General features: G+C 38.0%; 1 protein-coding gene across 2 annotated transcripts; it reads right to left on the bottom strand.

The window, feature by feature from the left end:
- Positions 1–6,485: 6,485 nt before the first annotated feature.
- On the bottom strand, positions 6,486–11,635 carry LOC103974900 (uncharacterized). Of its 2 annotated transcripts, none has more exons than XM_009389804.3 (8): positions 11,226–11,635; positions 8,835–8,982; positions 8,587–8,737; positions 7,807–7,932; positions 7,640–7,720; positions 7,332–7,524; positions 6,984–7,251; positions 6,486–6,894 (listed from the first exon to the last, which is right to left on the bottom strand). In XM_009389804.3, the coding sequence occupies exons 1-8, from the start codon at positions 11,445–11,447 to the stop codon at positions 6,653–6,655; spliced, it is 1,431 nt and encodes a 476-aa protein (XP_009388079.1). In that variant the 5' UTR covers positions 11,448–11,635; the 3' UTR covers positions 6,486–6,652. The 2 variants fall into 2 exon arrangements, with proteins under 2 accessions (XP_009388079.1, XP_018677502.1); XM_018821957.2 differs by having other exon boundaries at positions 6,984–7,254; positions 11,226–11,592.
- Positions 11,636–25,214: the final 13,579 nt, after the last annotated feature.

The following is a 25,214-nucleotide window of genomic DNA, read 5'->3' on the forward strand; positions in this document are numbered from 1 at the left end:
GAATCAAAACTTGATATTTTTCTTTATGTGAATCAAGATCCTTCACTTTTTATTCTCTAATGATTTCTTGTATTTTGATAAATATTCATTTATCAAAATGAATCATATCTTTTAGTATTCACATGATCTTATCTTTTATGATATGATTTTTTTTTTATAATTCCTTGTATACATGAAGTATATCTCATCACCAATTTTTTCTTAATATCTTTTATGTGATGACTTGAATATTTACACCTTTGTGCTATTCCCCTCTTTTTGCCTATGATAAAGGGGGAGAAAGAATTGTTAGTGTATACATCTCAAGAAAAGCATATTATTAGCTTGCAAATAAAGGCAAAACTTGCAAGCTTACACATCTCCAGGGAGATAGTCTTGCTAGCTTGTGCATCACAAAAAATAAGCAAAAAGTGCTAGCTTACACATTGTAAAAAGAAGCAAAAAGTTGCTATCTAAAGAGAAGCAAAAACTTTACTAAACTTCACATTAAAAAATTGTTAGCTTGCACATTGCAAAAGAGAACAAAAAAAAGTGCTAGTTTGAATGATAAACTTAAATCTCCCAAATGCATAAATTCTTCTTGTACATTTTTCATATTATAATCTTGATTTTTATGATTTGAGTGTTCTTTTTAAGTCAAGATCATTTCCTATCATTCTTTCTATTTACAAAAGAAAAAATTTGTCAAAAATGATATATTGTCTTTTGACATTCATAACTTGATTTTTTTTATGATTGAAATATTGATGTAAATTTATCTTTGTTATTTATCTTTATCATGATTTGAAGTTTGAAGTAAAGGGAAAAGAATTACGACATTGCATTTTTTCCTTCTATTTGACAATGACAAAGGGGGAGTAAAATTTGCTAGCTTGTATGCTCTAAAATGATATAAAATTTGCTAGCTTGCATATTCTAATATGATGTAAAACTTGCTAAATTTGCTATCTTACAAATTGCAAGGAGAAAAACTTGCTAGGAAGCAAAATTGCTAGCTTGTACTTCTCGAAAAAGAAGAAAAAACTTGCTATCTTGAACATCACTAAGAATTGCTTGCTTACAATCTCAAGAAAAACAAAAGTGATATCTTGTCTATCTCAAGAAGCAAAACTTGCAAACTTGTATATCTCAAAAAAGAAGCTAAATTTACAAACTTGCATAACTTAAAATTATTGCTAGCTTATACATTGTAAAACTTACATATCTCTAAAACTTGATAGTTGCACTTCTTTTTATTTTATTTGGTAAGTAAAAGTAAATTGATTATGTGTAAAGTTTCTACAAATAGCTTTGTCTATACAAGTCATAGACAAAGTCAGGTAACTCATTGAGTACACATGTGGTAGTTATGACTACACATGCTGTAGACTTTAACTCCTAACTATAGCCAACATGTTAAGATATGTCAAGACTACCAGTAGGTACAGCATTTAACATCATGCCCAAGATCTTTAGCTAATAGCAAAATTGAATTTGACAAAAATATCTTTTTCTCTTCGTGTAAAGTGCTCCATTTTGAGATCGTGCTCCATGCATGATCTTGAGTCTCTAATAATCTCTGTCAAGAGCTTAGCATTGTTTGTGTATTGACACTCAAAGATTCTGCTACATCTCTCCTTCCACATCCACCAAATAGCACATCTGAAAGTAACCTTTGCCAGTTGTGTAAGAGGCCATTTTCTTGAGAAACATTGCATAAGGTCACCTAATTCTTGATGCAAGTTTGGTTACGACAGCCTATTGAGTTCAAATCGCTAGAGAATCTCCTTCCATATCCATTTAGTATATTCACAAGCAAAATATCTTCTCCTTTTTATTGATGATAAAGGGGAAGAAGATATGATGATATGAGAATCGTACATGATAGGATATACTTTGATATTTTGATACCATGATGATTTGAAATATTTATGATAATGCATACAAAATTTATGATAATGATTCATGCAATGCAATGATATGCATATAATATGTTGCATATAATCATGATTAAATTTGCTTTGACTTGAATTCAATTTGAATTCAAGGTTCTATCAATATGACATATTGATAGGGGTCAATATGGCATATTGATAGGGGGAGTTAAGGTTAACTACGTCATCAATTGGTTGTCATCATCAAAAGGGAGAGATTGTTGAATCTCAAATTTTAATGATGAAACCAATTGATAATATTATGATATAATATGCATTTTAAGTGACGTAGGACTAGCTTTGATCAAGAGAGGCAAATTAATTAAAGTAGGAGGAATCGGATGTTGGGCCAGAGTTGAACATGTCAGGAGATTGGACGTCAAGTCGGAGGATCGGTCGACGTATCGGCAGAAGGCTTTGTGTCATAAGTTCGGGCATCGGGCCTAGAAGAGCGGATATTGTGCCAAGGAGATCGGAGTTGTAGAGGTCAACATGCCGATTGGACAAAATGTCACAAAAGAGGACGATGCACCGAAGGATTGGACGAAGCACCGATGAACCAATGACATGCTGAAAAATATTTGATTAAATGCTTTGTAATATTTGTCTAGATTGAGTTAGTTTAGGTTGTAATTGGGTTGGTTTAGAATATAATTAGGCCAACTCAATTAGGGGCCAACTCGACCCAAAATAAGGCTATTTTGGGCCAAGAGAAAGGCTCATTTAATAACCCAAACATTGGGTCAAGCGGTGGCACTGCCGATCCAAGCGGTGGCACCACTTGTGGCTCAGTCACCGAGACACAGTCTCCAAGACTATGTCAGGTGGTAGTATCGCCAAACTGGGCGATGGTACAGCCCAATGTCAAGTAGTGATACCCATAATCTCCCAAATAGTGTCAAGCAGTGATACCGCCCAAACACAATCTCATAGACTGTGTCAGGCGATGGTACCACCCAATGTCAGTGTTGTAGGCGGTGGTACCGCCCAGCACATGTGATGGTACCGCTAGTACCCCGAAAACTAGGGATGTGACACTTTTTGGCTCCAATTCTGAAGCCAATTGAGGGCTTTAAATACCCCTTACTTCTTAGCTAGTAAAGCACAAAGAAGTGATAAGAACTGAACTGAAACCATAGTAAAATAGCTAGCAAAAGTTAAGAGTTCACCTCCATCGTTTCTAAGTGTGAAAGTTTGTAAAAGGAAAGTGAGCCACTTGTGAAAGTTTTGTAAATGGTTGATTGATCTTTGCCCTTCAAGAAAGATCAATAGTGGAAACCGAAAGATGAAGAGGGGCTGAACCTAAGAAATATTAGAGAATGGAATAAAGCATGTTTGGTATAACAATTATGAGATCTTTTGCAAAACAAATGCTCCTTATCGTCACATTGGATTTCTGCTAGGTATCCTTCAAAGAAATCAATTTGGGAAATTTCAACAAGAACATACTACTTTGCAGCTTGGAAAGGAATTTTAAAGGCAAGAAATTGGCTAATTAAACACATTTCTTATGGAATCTCTTCTAGAACTAGTACTAATATGTGGTATGATCCTTGGGTTGAAGGAAAGAGTATATTTCAATTATATGGTGACAGAATATGAAAAGACCTTGGGGCTCCCAAAGATTGGAAGGTTTCCGTGTTCATTGCTAACAGTACCTAGTGTCTCCCTAATCCTATTTCTCCTGAAATGTTATCACATTGGCTAACTATCATAGTTATTCTAATCTAGAACAACCCTTTAGATATGCTTATTTGGCCCCATGACAATGGGAAATTTAGTGTCATATCTGCATGGAATCAAATCAGGCAAAGAAATAACAAGTGGATCCCAAGCAGTTGGACATGGGATCGACCGGGATCATAGAGACATTCCTTATGTACATGGCAGGCCCTTCTTAATAAACTACATGCAATAGACAATATGAAAAGAAGAGGTATTTATCATGTTAATCGATGCTCCCTTTGTATGCAACAAGAAGAAACTGTTGACCACCTCTATTTTGATTGTGACTATACTAAATGGATATGGAAGGAGATTCTCTAGTGATTTGAACTCAATAGGTTGCCGCAACCAAACTTGCATCAGGAATTAGGAGATCTTATGAAATGTTTCTTAGGAAAAGGGGCTCTTACACAATTGGCAAAGGTTACTTTCATATGTGCTATTTAGTGGATATGGAAATAGAGATGTAGTAGAATCTTTGAGTGTCAATACACAAACAATGCTCAGCTCTTCACTGAGATTATTAGAGACTCAAGATCATACATGGAGCACGATCTCAAAATGAAGCACTTTACACGAAAAGAAAAATATATTTTTATCAAATTTAATTTTGCTATTAGCTAAAGATCTTGGGCATGATGTTAAATGTTGTACCCACAAGTAGTCTTGGCATATCTAGACATGTTGGCTATAGTTAGGAGATAAAGTCTATAACATGTGTAGTCATAACTATCGCATGTGTACTCAATGAGTTACTTGACTTCGTCTATGAGATAGACAAAGCTATTTGTAGAAACATTACACATAATCAATTCACTTTTACTTACAAAAAAAGAAAGATCAATAGTGGAAACCGGTGACCTCATTGGAGGAGGTGTCGACAATGGATGTAGGTTGGATAACCAAACCACTATAAAATTAACGTGTTCTCTTCTTGGTGCGTACTTTACTTTTGCTACATTATACTTTACTTCATTGTAAACTGTCCAATCCCCTCCTCTCTACTCACTTACAAACTTATTCGAGTCAAACATCTTTTCAAAACGTTTTCATCGAACTAAGAGTTTCATCGCATGAAGTTTTTAAAAGTTGTTTAAATTAATCGTTTCTATCCACCCCCCCCCCCCTCTCTTAGTGTCGTTTTTTATCCTAATAGGCCATTCATCGCTTGAGCAATGCCTCAGCAGACCAGTCGAGCCTATGCCCGAGTCGGGTACCTCGGACAGCAAGCCCAATCTTTGCCCGAGTCGCACCTCGACCAGTAGACGCTCGAGCAATGACTCAGTGGGCTAGTCGAACCTGTGCCTGAGTTGGGTACCTCGGACAGTAGGCCTAGTCTTTGCCCGAGTCACATACCTCAGCTAGTAGCCATTTGAGCAACACCTTAATAGACCAGTCAAGCTTGTGCCCGAGTTAGGTATCTCGGACAGTAGGCCCAGTCTTTTCCCAAGTTACACACCTCGGCCAGTAGTCATTCGAGCAATGCCTCAGTGGACTAGTCAAGCCTATGCCCAAGTTGGGTACCTTGGATAGCAAAGCCAGTCTTTGCTTGAGTCACATTCCTCGGCCAGTGGTCATTCAAACAATGCTTCAACAAACCAATCAAACCTATGCCCGAGTTGGGTACCTCGGACAATAGTACCAATCCCAATTTGGGTCGTGCATCTCAACCAGTCATCACTCAAACCATGCATCAGCAAAACCACCTCGCTCGATGACGACCCAGTTCACACCCGGCCAATAGTTGAACCGTCAACCCCAATGAGATTACCAGACCAACCACCACAAAGAAGCTAAGTCATGCCGCGAACCCCTCCCCTCCCAACTGAGGCCTATGTGCAGGAGCCTGTCAACGGTGAAGCTACGTACTAGCAGAAGGAGTACGGGTGGAGCTACTGTGCAGGAGCCTGTCAACGGTGAAGCAGACTACGTAGTAGCAGAAGGAGCACGGGTGGAGCTAACTCCGAGTTGGGTACCTCGGACAATAGTACCAGTCCCAATTGGATTGAGCGGTGCTGACACTTGCCACGGTTAGAGATGTCTGTTAACAATCACCACCATCAGATTTGAAGGTAAGCCCTCGTGTGGTGAGTTTGTCTGAAATGGTAGAAGATATCCTTATCAAATGGTAGGTTACTTATGAGTTATTGCAGAACGGACTAGAGTTAGAAGATGTCCTTCACACAGAGCAATCTGTGGTTTGTATCAATACACATCTGTTGTCTTGGCTAAATTATGCCAACTCTCTTAGCAAAATCTAGTAGAATTGCTTTGACAGCTGGCTGCATTTTGTCCTGCGTGGCCACACCTAACTAACGTCTCAAGTGGCAATGCATTGGCATGGCAAGTTGGGTTTGCTACGGAGACTTTGAACCATCTTGAAAACGTCAAAGCACCCTCGAGAGTGATCCAATACCAATCGATCCATCCCTTTCGGTGCCTTCGCGGGTATCCATCAACATCCCATCCCCCTCAAATGGTTAGGAACATCAAAGTGCAGATGCAAAAAAATTGTGATTGGAAATACGGATTTGCGAATACAAAAACGCCGAAGCTATATAAACCCTCAAAGGCAAATTTCATCGGATCCATCTCGCCTATAATACGATGATGCAGGGTCAAACTATGTGGCCATAAGCTAAGATGAACATCATATTAATCAACGGCCGTGTCACTCTTAGTATTTCCTTGATAACTGGCCTGAAAAAATGAGCCATACACCCCAGACGTTAATAGTCGTGACTGAAGGGCATATCCTGATGTTATAACCAGCGTCTTAACTTGGATCCAATAACAAACAGATAAACGAAAAATAAAAAATAAAAAATAAATACATGACACACGGACTAGACTACTAAAATTGCAAACAAATACATTTATGTCAAAACATACATATCATGTAAGGAAGGATGAGAGAAGCTAGTGTGGCGTGGCAAGAATTGATTTCGAGACGCACGAGGTGCTCCCTATATTACAGATACGCTCATCCTAGAAATTAATTCACAGCCACATAGCTAATTGGACCATACATGTATCAAACCTTGCTTGTTGCCGGTGTAAATTTCATTCCTTTCCTCATCATAGAATAAAGCTGTCACATCCTCAAGTGCTTCTCTAACAGTGCTTCTGATAGACGATCGACCTGTCTCACATCGTCGGCGAGGACTGATCTGAAGTGCAGGATCACTTGCTGATATCTTAGCTATGCACTTCCCCGTCAGAATGTTGCTCATATTGATCGAGCCAACTGCAGAAACTGCAGAGATGTACAAAATAACAGATTTAGGAATGCTGTATGTATATTGCAATCTCAACTAAGCAACAAGAAAGAGAAATTCTAATTACCTTCACCTTCATCGCCACATCCTTCTTCAGCTTTGCAGTAGGAAATTATCAGATCTTGGTCACTGGTGATGTAAATGTTATTGGTATTACAATCAGGGTGCCACAGTAAATGGTCCTCGAAGGAGGTGACTAACTCCCCACGGAAGTTCCACACAGCAACTGTCCTGTTTCGAAATGTCAGGAAAAGATGGTTCTCGTATAGAAAGATGAATGCTGATGGTGTCATAAACTCTGTCCTGCTAACCTCAGTCAACTCTGAATCCCTCACCTGCTACATGGAAAAGGTAGCTGTTATCTGCAGGCTGGGAACTATCATGGAACTAATAGTAGCAGAATTAGGAAGCTTACATCAAGAATCTGAAGGTTCTCATTTTCTTGCTTGACTAGGAGCTTTTCATTGAATTGCTCAATAAAGTCAACCTTTTTGTTTCGGTGTAACAAGTGATTAAACGATTTCAACACAGTTCCATCCTCGATTGAGAGTATCTTTAATGGAACATAACTTGGAGTTCTATTGAATATTAACAGCATTATTCCTGGGCTGTCACCATTATTTAAGCATATTAGAAGCTCAATAAATCATTCCCATAAAGACGACAAATACAGTAATATCTGATATAACTCTTATGGTGCAGATATAATAAAAAAACAAATACCTGATTTTAATCTCCTGCACATTCTTATCAGATATTGCATATAAAAAGTTGTAATTCTTGAGATCAAAGACCTTGTAGATGCTACAAATAGACATATTAGTTAATCAACACAAATTACTCCATGTTACGAAGGAATGTAGAATAAATTTATCAAGAATGGTGCATACCCATCCTGGGCTGAGTATGTTAGAACCTTTCCATTGACATCATCAAATTCAACAAAACCAGGCCACTTAAGAGATTCACTTTCAAAAAGAGGGAACCCAGCATCTAATTGGCTCCTTTTGATGTACCTGCCAGTAATTAATTTAAAGCAGAGTGAAATTTAGAATTCCCTATTCACAATATATGATGAAGTTGCTAATAGCACTGAAGACTAGCTTTCTCACAATATGCAGAAATTGGTTGCAAAGAAACCATCAGAAGGATAAGAACTTGAGGTAAGACTTGAATCAGTTGAATTCCAATCCTTGACAACAAAGAATTTTCACTTTGCTAAATTTATAATAACATCAGGCTTCAACTACTAAAGATATATCACGATCTCATTTTTCCCCTACTACAGTTTAACAAACTCAGTAGTTGTTCGCATCAGATAAAACACATTCATATGAGATGACATCTCAAAGCAACAGTTAAGAGTCCTAATCTAATCAAATTGATACATTATTTCACTGGTTCGACAAAGTTCACAGCCAGACAGGCTAAACATAAGTTAAATCACTTTAAGCTTTAATTTGGATTAAGAGTCTAGTTTGCCTATGAAATATGGATGACAGCAATTTCATAGTCCACTTGTTTGTCAAAGCTAATTCATGTAATAAATTAAGATATGGAACATATTCTTCCTCCTAACATAGTAGTCCAGTATGATAGAAACCAAGCAAAGAAAAATTCATACCAAACCCTTTCCAATGACACAGTAGGTGAAATAATAAGATTCTTACTCTATTGGAGTTGTCCTGCACTTCAAGGAACTGAAATGATCAGATGCATAAACTGAGACTGTGATAAGTGAATCATTATTCTTATTATAGAAGAGGCTTCTAATCACTTCATCAGGACTTATATTCAAAAAGCATATCCGTTTGTTAGTTGCTGTCAAGAAAAAAAAGTTCGTGTTAGCACTAACAATCAAGTAAAACGCATAATGACCCCAAAGAGAAAAAAACAGATGCTCATCCAAAAAGCTTACTCCGACTAAAAGCAGCACATAGTCCAGATTGTGCAAGAGCAAATATAATATCCTTTGCTGAAACAATCTCAATGATTTTTGATCTCTTTTTTAGAAACTGTAACTTCACAAACCAGTGAACATTGTGATCATAGGTGTCAAACTCTTCCTGCACACAAAATGATTCAAGTTATCAGATAACAATACAGGCTCTAATGAAAGCATAAACTGCAGCATGTTGACATCTAGCCAAAATCCTATTTTCAGACCAAATAAGATTAAGATGTCACCATGTTTAAAATATCCATCACACACAAATTCAATAAGGGTAGATGTTTGTAACATACTTCTGACATGACCATGTCTTAGACATACTCATTTAAAATAATTAAACAATGGTGTAATTATCCAAGTTTGTGTTAAACACTTTGAAGCAATAAGTTGGTGAATAAATATATCGTTCAATACAGTACTGTCATGTACAAATCTCATGGAGAAAGTAATAAGTTGGTCGATAAATATATGGTCAATGCAGTATGATCTTTTTCACAATTCTGGAAACTTCCTCTCCGTCTTAAAATTGGAGCTGCCCTTAGTGAATCTACAAGAATAAGTTTCTGGTTTCACTAAGTAAACAACCGAGAGTTAACATCTGAACCAGTAAGAAATAACTAAAGCTCTCCAGCGATTTGAACTCAATAGGCTGCTGCAACCAAACTTGCATCAAGAATTAGGCGACCTCATGCAATATTTCTCAAGAAAAGGGCCTCTTACACAACTGGCAAAGGTTACTTTCAGATGTGTTATTTGGTGGATGTGGAATGAGAGATGTAGCAGAATCTTTGAGTGTCAATACACAAACAATGCTCAGCTCTTGAGGGAGATTATTAGAGACTTAAGATCATGCATGGAGCACGATCTCAAAATGAAGCACTTTACACGAAGAGAAAAAGATATTTTTGTCAAATTCAATTTTGCTATTAGCTAAAGATCTTGGGCATGATGTTAAATGTTGTACCCACTGGTAGTCTTGTCATATCTTAACATGTTGGCTACAGTTAGGAGTTAAAGTCTACAGCATGTGTAGTCATAACTACCACATGTGTACTCAATGAATTATCTGACTTTGTCTATGACTTGTATAGACAAAGCTATTTGTAGAAACTTTACACATAATCAATTTACTTTTACTTACCAAAAAAAAAAATAACTAAAGCATGCCAATGTCAGTATCATTTAATAGATAAATCACCTTGGTGTCTTTAGAACTTATATGATGTGTGTGTCCCAAGGCTTAAAAGATGAACAGTTAAAACTTTTAGCAAGTAACAGAAAGAAGAGTGAAACAGACCAAAAATGAATAGAGAAACACAAATTAGTCCATGGAAAAAAATATGGCAGAACAAGTTAAGATCTACATTGGATCTCAACCTGAATCTCCACATCTATCCTCCTGAGAAGAAGTTTGGTTTCAAACTCAACAGGCGTGATCATACATGTTGGGTGTCTAAGCACCCATACAACCAACAGCTCAGTGCTCTCCACGTTTCAGGTGAAGATACTCAGGGTATAGGTTGGCCACTAATGAGCAACCTTAAACTTGCATGTCTCTTTAATTATCAGATAATTAAATGACAGTAATAGATTATCAGTTTCTTTGCAGGGAACTACATACATTATGTGTATGAGTAATAGACATTGAATATGGTAATAATGTAACTATCTAAGTGCTATACATTATTAAATATTATGTAAGCTCTAAAGGATAGACAAATCTCAGGAACAAATATCACCATTTACAAAGATTGTTAAGGGACAAACTTAAGACAACCTTTGAGACCAGGGAAAAGTTATATGAGTGTTTTTCCATCCTTTGCACACAACTATTTACTTTGTTAATCAAATCTCCCACAAAAATCATTATTTAGCAACATACTGGTCTTCAGCCGTTCCCCATGAACCATTTGTATCGTGGTGCAAACACTTCAAATCATCGGAAAGGCCACTTGCAAATTAGCCTCTCCACCTAAAACCGTTCGGTTGATTGCTCCAACCTTGCATGGTGATAACATCCCAGCAACCAACACCATTCCAACCCACATTTATATAGAATCGGACAACACTGCACTTACTTCAGGCTGCACTTTGCAGGTCGATGAAAATTTTGAGGCATAAAGCTAAGCACAGTCCTCATAAGAGACCTCTGGTACCAAATCAAAGTCCAAAATCCAACCGTTACACGCATTCTTCATTATCCCGAACGAAAAAATCACAATCCCCAGCAAAGTCAAACTTCCAAACCCTAATCGCAAGCTACCACCATAAAGCCAAACGCCACCGGGAAACCCTAATTTCAGTTGCCCTAATTTCCGCACGAGCTAAGTAATGGGAGACGAGCAGCCCAATACGTACCTGTAGCTGGATGTTACGGAACTTTTCGGCAGCGTCGGAGGCGGCACCGCGGGCCATGCGGGGAAGGGCACCGATCTCGCGGCGCTGGAGCTTCCGCACGGAGTTGACACAGTCCCGTTGCCTCCCACGCTTCCCGGAGCAGGAAGCGCCGGCGTCGCAGCCTCGCTTCTTGGCTGTTACGCGGAAGCGGACCCGGACCGGCGTCTTCTTGTGGTTCTCCATCCCCCCGCTCGTTGCGTGCCTCCTCCAATAACAATCGGGGGGAGGAGGAGCTGAAGTGAGAAGAGAGAGAGAGAAAGAGAGAGAGAGAGAGGGTTAACAGGGGAGCGAAGAGTGGATCGAATGGATCGAAGATTAGGGTTAGGGCTTTGGCGAGAGGAGAGAGAGAGAGAGAGAAGGTCTCGACTCGCCTCGCGTCCTCCGACTGATAAAAAAAGAAGTTCCAAGTCTTCGTTTTCTATGAAAATGGGATCTGATTAAACCGGTGCGCGGTTTGACATTTGAACCCGGTTTAGGCCCGATAACCCGAAAACCCAATTTAAGCCGGGTCGAGTACTGACTCTATAAGGCGCAATCCGTTAAGCTTCGGGTCGGGTGTGCATCTCCGACCTTTTTTTATCACTTATTTTCCATTTTAATAATTATCGTGTTCTTATCCAACCCGATTAAGCAAAATTTAGTATAGGATTTGAGATGAGTGAGGCATGAACGAGTTTGAGTACTTTGGTAATTAGCCGGTCGCTATGATATATATATATATATATATATATATATATATATATATATATATATATATATATATATATATATATATATATATATATATATATATATATATATATATATAGTTGTTGGAATACTCGTGCATATCCGACTCAATTAAATCAACCTTTATATCGTTTTAAATGATAGTTGATTATGTTTGAAAATGAATAAAATCATATTTATAAGTGTTTTTATGTCTCTAAAAAGATTTAAATTAATCTAAATGAACGGGTATTGAAAGGAAACTCATTAATCGTGTCAGAAAATATAATTTAGATTTAGATGACGATAATTAATAATTATTAATATTAAGTGGCAATTATAATGAATATAGATATCCCTAAAAAATAAAAAATAAAAAAAATATTTTTTTTAAGTAAAAGTAAATTGTTTATGTGTAAAGTTTTTATAAATAACTTTGTCTATCTTATAGACGAAGCCAAGTAACTCACTAAGTACTACTGCCATCATGTCATGATATATACCAAGACTACTTGTGGGTACAGCATTTAACATCATGCCCAAGATCATTATCTAATAGCAAAATTGAATTTGACAAAAATATATTTTTCTCTTCATGTAAAGTGCTCCATTTTGAGATTGTGCTTCGTACATGATCTTGAGTCTCTAATAATCTTTGTCAAGAGCTGAGCATTATTTGTGTATTAACACTCAAAGATTCTGCTATATCTCTCCTTCCACATTCACCAAATAGCATATCTGAAAGTAACCTTTGCCAATTGTGTAAGAGGCTCTTTTCCTATGAAACATTTCATGAGATCGCCTAATTCCTTATGTAAGTTTGGTTGCGGCAACCTATTGAGTTCAAATTGCTGGAGAATCTCCTTCCATATCAATTTAGTATAGTCACAAGTAAAATAGAGGTGGTCAACAGTTTTTTCTTGTTGCATACAAAGGGAGCATCGGTTAACATGATAGATACCTCTTCTCTTCATATTGTCTATTGTAGGTAGTTTATTAAGAAGAGTCTGCCATGTACATAAGGAATGTATTTATGATCCCGGTCAATTCCATGTCCAACTGCTTGGGATCCACTTGTTATTTCTTTACCTGATTTGATTCTGTTAGGATCGAAGCAACACTAAGAGGGGGGGGTGTGAATTAGTGCAGCGGATTAAAACTCGTAAGTTTGAAAACGATTTCGTAAATGTGTAGATATTTCGATTCAACAATGAATGACTTGGTGAAAGTAGCTCAAATAAAGTGAGAAGATAAAAACTGAAAGCTTGCTGCTATGTAAATAACGGTTTAAGAAAGGTAAACACTCACACATTCAAAGAACACACCAATTTAAAGTGGTTTGGTTAAAATGACATACATCCACTTGCGAAGCCTTCTTCGATGAGGCTCCCAACTTTCACTAGCAAATCACTTTGAAGGGGAAGGACAAATACCCCTCTTACAATCTTTTACAAGTGGTTCACACTCTTACAGATTTTTCAAAAAGAAAGAGGGAGGTGAACACTTAAGCTATTGAAAACAAGACTTACTAAAGACTTTGCTAAGGCTTTTTCTCAATCTCTAACTTCTCAAAGGTTGTATTCTCTACTGAGAATTGAGGGGTATTTATAGACCCTAAGAGGATTCAAATTTGGGCTCCAAATTTTGAATTTTCTTGGGTTCCCGATGCTGACGATGCCACCGCCTGTCAGTGTCTGACACTGACAGTGTACTGGCGATGCCACCGCCCAGTCCGGCAGTGCCACTACCGGACCTCTCTGGTGCTGGGCGGTGCCACCGCCGGAACTCTCGGGTTCTTGGCGGTGCCACCGCCTAGACTATTTCAGCTTACTAGTTGGGCTCCAAACCAGTCCGAACTTAGGCCCAATTGACCCCTAATCAGGTTATAGGATTAATCCTTAATCCTAACCTTAATTACATACAAACTACAAAATTAAGACATAGTCCTAAGCAAGTTTTTAACCGACAATGTCGAGTTTCTTTCCGGCGAGCTTTTCGACGAACTTCCGGCGGACTTCCGATACACCCTCGGATTTCTTCTGACGGACTCCCAACAGGCTCCCGGTCTTGTGGCGAGTTCAACGAGTCTTTGGCAAGTAGCCGATCCTTCTTGGTGATCTCCGCGAACCTCCGACGATCTCTCCAACGGACTTCCGAAAACTTCGGTAGGTCCCCGATTTCCTCTCGGTTGGTTCCGGCAGCATCTCCAACGAATCTTCGGACTCTCGAACACCTATCGAACTTGACTCCGGTAGACTTGCTTTATGTCTTCAAGCTATCATAGTTAATCTTGCACAAGTAAAGCAAAACTTCGATCTAGACAATTACTCCTAAGTAATCAAGTTGTTCGACATGTCATTGGTCCCTCGACGCTTCATCCGATTCTTCGGTGCATCATCCTCTCTTGCAGCCTATTGCCCAATCGGCCAGTTGACTCTGCAACTCCGATATCCTTGGCGCAATACCTGCTATTCTTGGCCTGATGTCCGAATCCATGGCCCGAAGCCTTCTATCGATACGTCGACTGATCCATCGGCCCGACGTCCAATCTTCTGACATGTTCCTCCAGCACAACATGATTTTCCTACTTTAATTGTCTCATCCTGATCGAAGTATCCTACGTCACTCAAAACACAGATTAAATCATAAACACATATCAAGTGGTTTCATCATCAAAATACAAGATTCAACAGATTTCATACAGATGTGGCACTAAATTTGCCATTGTCATGAGGCCAAATAAGTATATCTGAAAGGTTGTTTTTGATTGGAATAGCTATGATAGTCAGCCAAAGTGATAACATTTCAGGAGAAATAGGTTTAGGGAGACACCAGGTACCGTTAGAAATGAACTCAGAAACCTTTCAATCTTTGGGAGCCCTAAGGTCTTTTCGTATTCTGTCATCATATAATTGAAATATACTCTTCCCTTCCACTAAAGGATCGTACCACATATTTATACTTGTTCCAGAAGAGATTACATAAGAAATGTGTTTGATCAACTAATTCCTTACCTTTAAAATTCCTTTCCAAGCTGCAGAGTGGTATGTTCTTATTGAAATTTCCCAAATTGATTCCTTTGAAAGATACCTAACAGAAACCCAATGTGACCATAAGGAACATTTGTTTTATAAAAGATCCCACAATTGCTGTACCAGACATGCTTTATTACAATATCTAGTATTTCTCAAGTTCAGCCCTCCTTCTTTCGGTTTGTAAATGCTATCCCAATTTACCATATACATTGCCTTATCATTTGTGTCATTCCAAAAAAAGTTCATTAATAACCGTTCAATATCCTGGAGAAGTCCAACAGACAGAAGAAATGCATTAGACCAATATATAGAGTAAGAGTTCAACATCGAACGGATGAGTTTAAGTCGTCCTACTTTTGATAGAAGCCTATTTTTCTAAGAAGAAATTCTATTCTTTATTTTTTGCAAGATAGGCTAATAGTGAGTTTTATGAATGCCTACGGATATGAGTGGGAGACCCAGATAAGGAACTGGCAGACTTCCCTCACTAACCCCCAGAGTGTGTGCAATAAAGTCGTTGTCCTCAATGCAAGGACCCATATAGACTTTACTTTTCACTTAATTTAACTGAAGACCAGAAACTAAACCAAAGTCGTTCAGAATAGTAGCCAGGTTTCTCACTGAAGTTGGATCATTCTGGAGAAAGATAAGTAAATCATCAGCAAAAGTTATGTGTGATATGGAATAGAACCAGCATTGGGTACCTTAATGCTGCCATTCAAGACTGCCTGTTCCAACATACAGCTAAGTCATTCCATTATAATAGTAAAGAGATATGGAGAGAGTGGATCACCTTGTCAGATGTCATTCGTGCTCCCAAAAATACCAATAGGTGAGCCATTAAAGAGTATTGAAAACTTTGGAGTTTCCAAGCAACTTTGAATCCAATTAACCTATTGTTGTGGGAAGTTCATATCAATGAGCATCTTATAGATAAATTTCCTATTAATTGAATCAAAGGTTTTCCGTAAATCAGCTTTAAAACATATTTTCGTCCCTCTTGCTTTTGAGTGCAGATCCTTAACCAAGTCATTAGCAAGCAAAATATTATGATGTATACTTCTTCCTTTGATGAAAGCTACCTGATTTGGACTAATGATCTTGTGTATTACCTTTTGCATTCTATCAGCCAACACTTTGGAGATGATCTATTAAATAAAGTTGCATAATGATATGGGTCGATAGTTCTCTAGTGAATCAGCCCCTGCATTCTTGGGAATTAAAGAAATAAAAGTGCAATTCATCTCCTTAAGAATATGACCTGAAGAGAAAAAATGTTGGTAAGTCTTAATCACATCATTTCCAATAATAGACCATGCAGTTTAGTAAAATTCTGTTAGAAATCCATCTGGACCAGGGCTTTTGTGCTTCGGTGACTTAAAGATAACTCTTGCAATTTCGTCATTTGTAACTGGAGCATTGAGGATTGAAATGACATCCAAATCAAGCTTTCTAGTTGGCTCCATATGAATGTTATTAGGTTGCATCGCTTGATCGAGTAAGGAATAAAAAATTCACTCAGTGTATGCTTTAACCTTATCTAAATTCTCAATAAGGTTACCATATTTGTCTTTGCATTTTCTGATGCGATTAACGGCCATTCGAGTTGCAATGGAAGCATAGAAAAACTTAGTATTGGAATCCCCTAGAGTAAGCCAATGCTGTCGAGACTTCTGCTTTGCAAAACTTTCCTCCTGCTTTAAGGCTTGCATGAAGTTATTTTTGGTTTCTATCTTTTTGTAGATAAGATTCTCATCTTGGGGCTAAAGTTGTAGCTCATGTTGTATTGCCATTAGTTCCTTTCTGCAAATTTAAACTCGGGGGTAATATTTCCAAAGGTGTTTTTATTCCACTCCTTAAGTGTTGCTTTGTAGGCTTTGAGCTTTTGACATAAGATGTAAAGTGGCGAACCATGTATATTAATATTCCTAGCCGATATGATAATATCAAGGAACTGAGGATCTGTACTCCACATGTTAAAGAATCTAAATGGTTTCTTGTTTTTGGGTGTTGCTTTGTCTGCGTGTATATACATTAAGGAATGATCAGAAAACAATAGTGCATCATACTCAAGAAGTGAATCAGGGTAAACTGTTAACCATTTTTGGTTAATCAAACACCAATCAAGTCGAGCCATTATTTTTCTGTTAACACCACCTTGATTACTCTAGGAGAGCTAATTGCCCACAGATTTCATATCAATCAATGCGACAGTGTTTATGTAATCATTAAAACTTTGAAGCTGACTTTCGGAAAGTTGTCTACCCCTCACTTTTTCATTTGTATATCGAACAGTATTAAAGTCACCAAGAACAATCCAAGACACATTAAGACAGTCATTTGCAATGTTAGTCAGATCAGTCCATAGTATATTTCTTTCTTACATACTGTTTGAAGCATAAATACCAGTAAAATTGAATTGACAGCCATTCTTTTTGTCCTCGACCTTAAGATGAACGAATTGATCAGTAGTAGAAATAAACTAAGCATTAATGGAGATAGGATGCCAAAAGACCCATATTTTACAAAATGTTTCACTAGAGTCATTGGTAAAAACAGTTATACGTCCGGCCATATTAAATTCTTTTGAGCAAGAACACGCAATTGTTTAATTTTTATTTCCACGAGAATACCAATATCACATACAGCAGACTTGATTATTTTGTTGAGCTCCCGATATTTTTCAGGCTTATTAAGTCCTCGAACATTCCAGCAGATTATCTTCATCAGAAATAAAACAAATGGAAAGGAAGTAAGGTATTCATCTTATGACTTTGAATGAATAATACCATCCTTTTTCTTATCCTTAGATTTTACATTTTCCTCTCGCCCAATATCCTTACCTTTTAAGGCTTTATTCCTATATTTATCCATTCCATCCATAGCTATCAAATGTTAAACTTTGTACCTTAGGTTAAGTAATCTTGGTTGACATGTTTTGTTGAAGCGTGATAAGTGTTAGGGGCTGAGTTTGTTGTGATAGAATATCTTTGCTGGTGAGGTTTGTTGGTGCTTGAGTTTGTTGAGATACAAAGTCTTGATTACCGCAATGAGTAGATATTTGAGTTCCTGTTGTGGACGGATCCGATAATATAGGAAGAGATGAAGTTTCTGTCTTCTACTTCTCCTGTCCACGAGTACCATAAGAAGCTTCTATTGTGGAAGACTCTGACATAATAGAGAGATAAAGTTTCTGATTTGTACTGTCTATAGTGTTGTACCTACGGGTTAGAATGCTCAATCATATTCGTCACCACCAGTTCTACTACCACTAAAGGAGGCGCGCTTTGTTGCTGAGACACCTGACTTGGTCGGTAGATCATATTAATCGGTTTCGGAGTTTGCTGACAAGCTCCATTTGTATGACCAAAAGATAAAGCAACTATGACATCGTTGTGGCTTCCACGAATATGAGACATGTACCTTACGAGTGTTCCCATCAAGATCACGATAAAAAACCTCATTTGGGAGATCTTCGTCAGAAGAAACCAGTATACATGCTCGGGCAAATATTAATCTCGTCTGTGCAGATGTTGCTTTGTCAATGTAAAGTGGCTATCCCAAGATGCTGCATAACTTTGTTATAAAACGTTGACTCCAAAGATATAGAGGACGACCTTGAAAAGATACCCATAAAGGAATAGACTGTAGGCTGTTTAACTCCGAACGAACGTCAAGAGATCAAAGTCGTAAAATCATTGGGTGGCCGTAAATAGTCTAGAACCCTTCAAGGACCCGTTGCAAATCTTCTTCAGAGTATAGCTTGTAGTTTTGATAAATGAGGATAATGGGAAATATGATGTTTTGAGTCCTATCACATAGTCAACAATCACAATAGATCATGTCTCAATCAGCTCTATAGAATCAGTAGTCTCATACACAGCAATCTTCTTATCAACCTGAATTTCTAGAGCGAAGAAATCTAAGCCGAGATATGAACTTCCAACTGGAGCCTTGAAGAGGCTAGTCCAAGGCCGAGAGTCACTAGAAATCAGAGCATTTGATCATGATCTAGAGCGCGAACCTGCTTCGATGTTGCTTCGTCCAAGGAACATCCCGTCAGAAAGAAGATAACGGAGGAACAACAACTTGAGAGATAAGGGCAGAGGGCCTCTCCGTCAAGTCTATCCTCCCGCCACCGTCGCTAGTCCCATGGCCCATCATTACCGTGTCTCTATAGCAATTGGGAGGGCTGCACACTCTCCTATGTTCCACCGAGCATAACAGTAGCACCGTTCCCTTCTTTCCACTTGCCCTGACCCGCCGCCTTTACCCTCCTGTATTCCTCGAGAGGAAGAAGAGGAACAGAGGGAAGAGGGTGATGCACGTGCGAAAGCCTCTTCCTCTGTTCCACGAGAGAAGAAGAGGAGCTGCCGCAGAGCCACCGCCTCCTCCCCTCTTGTCCTTCTCGGCCACCGAAGAAGAAAAAGAAGAAGTTGCTCTGCCCGAATCTCTTCCCCTGGTCGCCTGCCTCCTCCTCTGTTCCGCGAGAGGAAGAAGAGGAGCCACCGCAGAGTTGTGGATTTGCTTGCAATTTCTGTTGTTTTTCTTGAAGTTTCTTCTTTACTGTTTATCCCCCTTCGCTTCCTTCTCCGATCTTGCTGGCCAATCTCGCTGTGCACCAGCCGTCGCAGAAGCGTGCTCCGGGCCCCTTTTCCCCGATGAGAAGAGGAAGAAGGAGAGCAGGGGAAAGGGGGCGGTGCAGAGACAGTTTCTTCCTTCCGGGCACCGCTTTCTCTCTTTGACAGCACAGAGATCTTGCCGTTTCCTTCTGCGAAGAAGACCAGACGGCGGAATTGATCACCGTCCGCTTCCTCCCTTCGCCGATGAACAGAAATCTTCTCCTCTGTTCCTTGAGAAGGGAGCAGAGAGGCTGCAGAATGCCTCTCCCCAGGTTCCGTTCCCTTTTGCGAAGAAGAACAGAAATCTCCTCAAAAGGAAATGAAATATGCCATACAGAAAGCATAAAGAATGTGTTAAATGAATCTCTTTCCGGAATTATAATACAATAAAAGATAATAGAATGAATCTCTTTCCTATAGCAAATTAGAATATAATAAAAGATATTATTAAATAAGAAGTATGGAGTTCCTAAAAGACTAAAGAATTATTCATTTGAAATTTTGTGAACTTCGAAAAGATATACCTGAAAGTGGAGGCAACAACTTTAGATCTTAGTTTTCTTCCTTAAATACTGTTGAAATCTCTTGAAGCTTACGATGATCATCATCTAATGAGTTATTATTTATCCTTTTGATTCGAGCATATGAGCCTAGAAAGAATTATTTATTTTAGATTATTTTTATATAATTTTATTCAAAATATTTGAGGGTAAAGATAATACTTAACTCTTACGAGACATTTATCATTTCTTGTGAAACTAAAATGTTCTTGTATTTTAGGTGTTGTTATTTCTAGGTAAAATATAAGTTTATTTACGAGGATACAAATATAATGTTTTGCAAGTATGAGGTGACAGGAGAGCATGGTGGGAAGTGGAAGGGCAACCGTGCCACGTATGCCACTTTCAAATTCAATATACACTGTAGATTCTACAGTGCCCTCACAATCTTTGTTTTTGTCCCTTGCTTCATCTCTCTGCAATGACAAAATTACTCTCATCTTTTTGTTTATTTATTCTCAACTCATTTTCTCTCTCTATATATAAAATATATATACGATGAATTTTTATTTTTTTAAATTCCTTGTAGAGTGTCCTTTAAATTTTTTTTGCATAGTACCCCTTGGTCGCTAACTTTACTCTTTTACCCTTGGATAGCTAAGCTAATGTTTTTTCATCCAAAAGAATGATTTTTGGATCGTCCATTCACTATGGGTTCAATATTGGTTTGACTTGATCTAGTTCATGGTTTAATTTTGTTAATAAAATCCATAAATTAAAGATACAGTGCATGATAGATGGGTGATGCTAAGCTCAACGAAGACCCTATCTTTTTCTACATTTTTATCTCTTTTCTTCTTGTCCTTCTCTTCGACTTTCTTCTAGCTCTATGTGTGAGTGGTGCTGCTCCTTCCTCTTTCTCTTTCAGCATTGAATCAAGAAGACAAAAGATGTCATGTAAGTATATTGTTGTCTTTACTACTGCTTGATCATTTAATAATTATTTAGATGGGATAAAATGGATATAAGATTTTCATAAATAAAGTGATATATAAATTATTTTGTTTGATGAATAGACTAGTATTTAAATACCCAAAGTATGAGTTTTTTATGAGAATTTATCTGATACTCTTCCCACTGTTATATTGGTTCATGGATGGTTAAGTTATATAGTTATTTTCCTAATAATCTTATATAGAGAGGATCTACTTTGCAAGGAAGTATTTTCGATTCTTGATAATATTGATAAGCAAATATTAGCTAAGATATTATATTTGGGTGAAAGCTAATTGCCAAATAGCTCAAGTTTTAGCATTCGTACCATAAACTTGAATGACCCATCTTATTGTGATGAAGATGATGATAGTGGTGATGCTTTTGAAGATGAATTGGTTGAATAAAGAATACAAAAAGAGGTTGAAGATATCATTAATCGTAATATTTATGATGCTTTAGATGTTGTTGGTTAAGAGTTATTTTATATGACATATATGATAATATTTTGCTTGCTAAATTCGATTATAACTAAGATATTCGTGTGTTGTTAAATACACCAGTTTCTTTTGCTGAGGATGATGAATGATTTTGTAATGATCTTTTTGTTGATTAAGTATGAAATTTTAATGATTTTGTTATATTTTTCATATATTATTTTATAATCCAAATAATATCTTTATATAGATATTTTAAGATATGGATGAATTTCAAAAGTCTTAAAAGATTATGTCATGTTGTAATTAAAAGTTACATGATAAAAACAAAATGTATAATTTTCGATTATCAATAGATGATAATAACCCATGTTGGAATTAGTAGTTTGAGAATAATCAAATTTCATAAAGAGCATTGTAATTTGTTAAGATTAAATAAGGATCATAGGAATACAATAGTTATTTCATTTTAGACCAAATTAAAGATCAAGTTATCATAAATATTAATTATATTTTAAAAATAATCAATATTGATATTTTAAAAAAATTTAAAGTTTATCTTATATCAAAGATTGTATCAGACAAGAAAGTTTATCTTATATCAAAGATTGCACTTAATGTGGTTCATGGTGACTTTGATTTATGATATAATTTTATTTCTAAAGGAGTTAAAATTGTATGACTATGAGACCCAAATTCTGTTGAATCTTGGATTTTGATGATAAAATTAATTGATGAATTAATGATTTAATCTATGTGTTGAGATAAGTAATGTAGGACTGATAGAACCCTTGCAGATTCTAAACTTGGGGTTGATCTCTTTAGGGGATCGGCCTCCTTGGAACTCTATAGGGGTTCCTCCCTCCAAGTTGCTGCTCAAAGGCTGCAGAAAAGATTCATCTATTGCTTATGAAAAAGAGAAGGAATAGATGGCTATTTATATGGCTTCTAAACCCTAACTCCTAATAGGACTCCTACTTAAGACTCTTACTTCTAACCAACTCCTAATAGGACTCATACTCAAGACTCGTATTTCCTTACAACTCCTAATTATTCTCTAAGAAAAAACCTCCTACATGAATGTCCCTCTCAATTAGGACTCTCCTAGCTAGAGTCCTAACAGAATGTCCATCTCAATTAGGACTCTCCTAGCTAGAGTCCTAACAAATCCGCCCTCTTCAAATCAGCATTGTCCTAAAGGCTGAGATTCCATGAACTCAGGGAACCGGGTCTTCAGCTCCTCATATGGTTCCCATGTGGCGTCTTCAAGTGATAGATTATTCCAATGCACTAGTACTTCAATAGAGGGATGTCGACGACGCATCACGATCCTGCGATCGAGGATGGCTTGTGGTTGGGCTTGAATAACTCCATCCTCAATTGTGTTGGGCAGTTGGATCTAGGGTGACTCGTGTTCTCCCAACTTGGGCTTTAGGCATGATACGTGGAAGACAGGATGAATTTTGGCATCCTCAGGTAATTTAAGTTTGTACGCCACGGCTCCAATACGCTCTGTGATCTGATAGGGCCCATAAAAGCGTGGGGATAGCTTCATAGAGGCTCGAGTGTTGATAGAGAGTTGCTTGTATGGTTGTAGGCAAAGATAAACCCAATCTCCCACTGAAAATTCTCTTTCACTTCGTCGTGTGTCGGCTTGCTGCTTCATTCTGGCTTGAGCAGTAGAGAGATTATCTTTTAACAGTTGTAAGAGTTTGTCCCTATCAATCAATTCTTGGTCAACCTAATCTACCTTGGCCAAGCCAATTACATACTTTGGAATCACAGGGGCTGGTCGACCATACAATGCTTCATAAGGGGTATATTTTGTAGATGAATGATATGTAGTATTATACCACCATTCGGCCCAGGGAAGCCATTTCGCCCACTCTTTTGGTCGGTCGCTAGCGAAACACCGGAGGTACGTCTCTAAGCACCTATTTACCACCTCTGTTTGGCCGTCAGTTTGTGGATGATACGCTATGCTCATCTTATGTTTGATGCCTTGTAACTGAAATAACTCGGTCCAAAATTTACTAGTGAAGATCTTGTCACGATCACTTACGATGGACCTTGGCATCCCATGCAGTTTAACAATATTTTCTATGAAAATCTAGGCAATACTAGCAGTAGTGTAGGGATTTCTCACAGCACAAAAATGAGCATATTTCGTAAGTCGATCAACCACTACGAGAATCGTGCTTTTACCTTTGGAAGATGGTAGCCCTTCAATAAAGTCCATGGAGATGTCAATCCACACTGAGTCTGGTATGGGTAGTGGTTGTAGCTTCCCTGGATTTGCCACAGTTTCACCCTTATTCTGTTGACATACATCACATTGTGCCACATATTCAGCAATAATTTTATTCATCCATCTCCAATAAAAATTTTGCTTCACTCTTTTGTAGGTTCTTAGGAATCTAGAGTGCCCTACTGAAGGTATGAAGTGCATTTCATACAAGATGATTGCGATGCAAGGGGAGTCAGGTATAAGCACAATGCGACCTTTGTAGCGTAGATCCCTCGAATCCCAGGTGTAGTGGGCTATTGCACTTGGATCCTCCTCCAATTTTTTTATGATGTTGCTGATCTCTGGATCCTTCTTCCATTCTTCCCTAATGTCCTCGAGGAGACCGGTGGTAGGAAGGGAGATGGTTGAAACCTTAGCTTGTTCAGGTAGCCGTAAGAGTGCATCTGCAACAACGTTTTCTTTCCCCTTTTTGTAAATAATTTCATAATCAAATCCAAAAAGTTTGGTTACCCATTTTTGCTGCTCAGGGGATGATATCTTTTGCTCCAAAAAGTACTTGAGGCTTTTATGGTTAGTTTTAATTTGAAATCGTCGGCCGATCAGGTAGGGTCTCCATCTCGTTATTGCGTGTACAATGGCAAGTATCTCCTTATCATATACTGACATGTTTTGATGGGAGGGAGAGAATGCCTTGCTAGTGTATGCGAGTGGTCTACCATTTTGCATGAGAACGACTCCAATTCCGACTCCAGATGCGTCGGCCTCAATGATAAAGGGTCTATTGAAATTGCTAGTCATAGGTGCCCAGCAAGCCAATCACGTGAGTAATGGCACGTGTGACTTGATATAGAATCTTTTTTGCTTATTATATTTTGGCGTATATCACTTTATAACTATTGCATATGTGCATATATATATTGTGATGTCCTTGGATTTGTGCAATTAGAATCGGATCGTGATGAGATCACGATAATGAGATCGATTCACCTTTAAACACATATCCTAAATAATCCCGGTCATAGGTTACTCGAGAGGGACATTGTGATAACTGGATAGACTGGTGTGCTGTATACCCGTCCATATGATGGATGCAGCTGGTCTCATAGCTGCTCGTGTAGGGACACTAGGGATACAGTACAGGTGCTCATTGGAGAATGAGTTCACTGATTGATCCGCTTACGGAATGTTGGATGGTTGATGATACCTTATTGTCAGACAGCGATTCCGTGGTCCTAGTGGTATATCTGGTCCTTAGACTTGAGACACCAAGGATGTCCTATATGAGTGCTCCACTCTTTGATACCAGACTTATAGGTTTGGCTGTCCTAGATCTAGTACAGCTGGTCATTGGGAGTGGTAGTCGACCTTACGAGGGCTATTGAGTGTCGATAGAGGATCATCCACTCT

This window comes from Musa acuminata, chromosome BXJ2-5, assembly GCF_036884655.1.
Source record: "Musa acuminata AAA Group cultivar baxijiao chromosome BXJ2-5, Cavendish_Baxijiao_AAA, whole genome shotgun sequence".
In the NCBI taxonomy this organism is placed as follows: domain Eukaryota; kingdom Viridiplantae; phylum Streptophyta; class Magnoliopsida; order Zingiberales; family Musaceae; genus Musa; species Musa acuminata.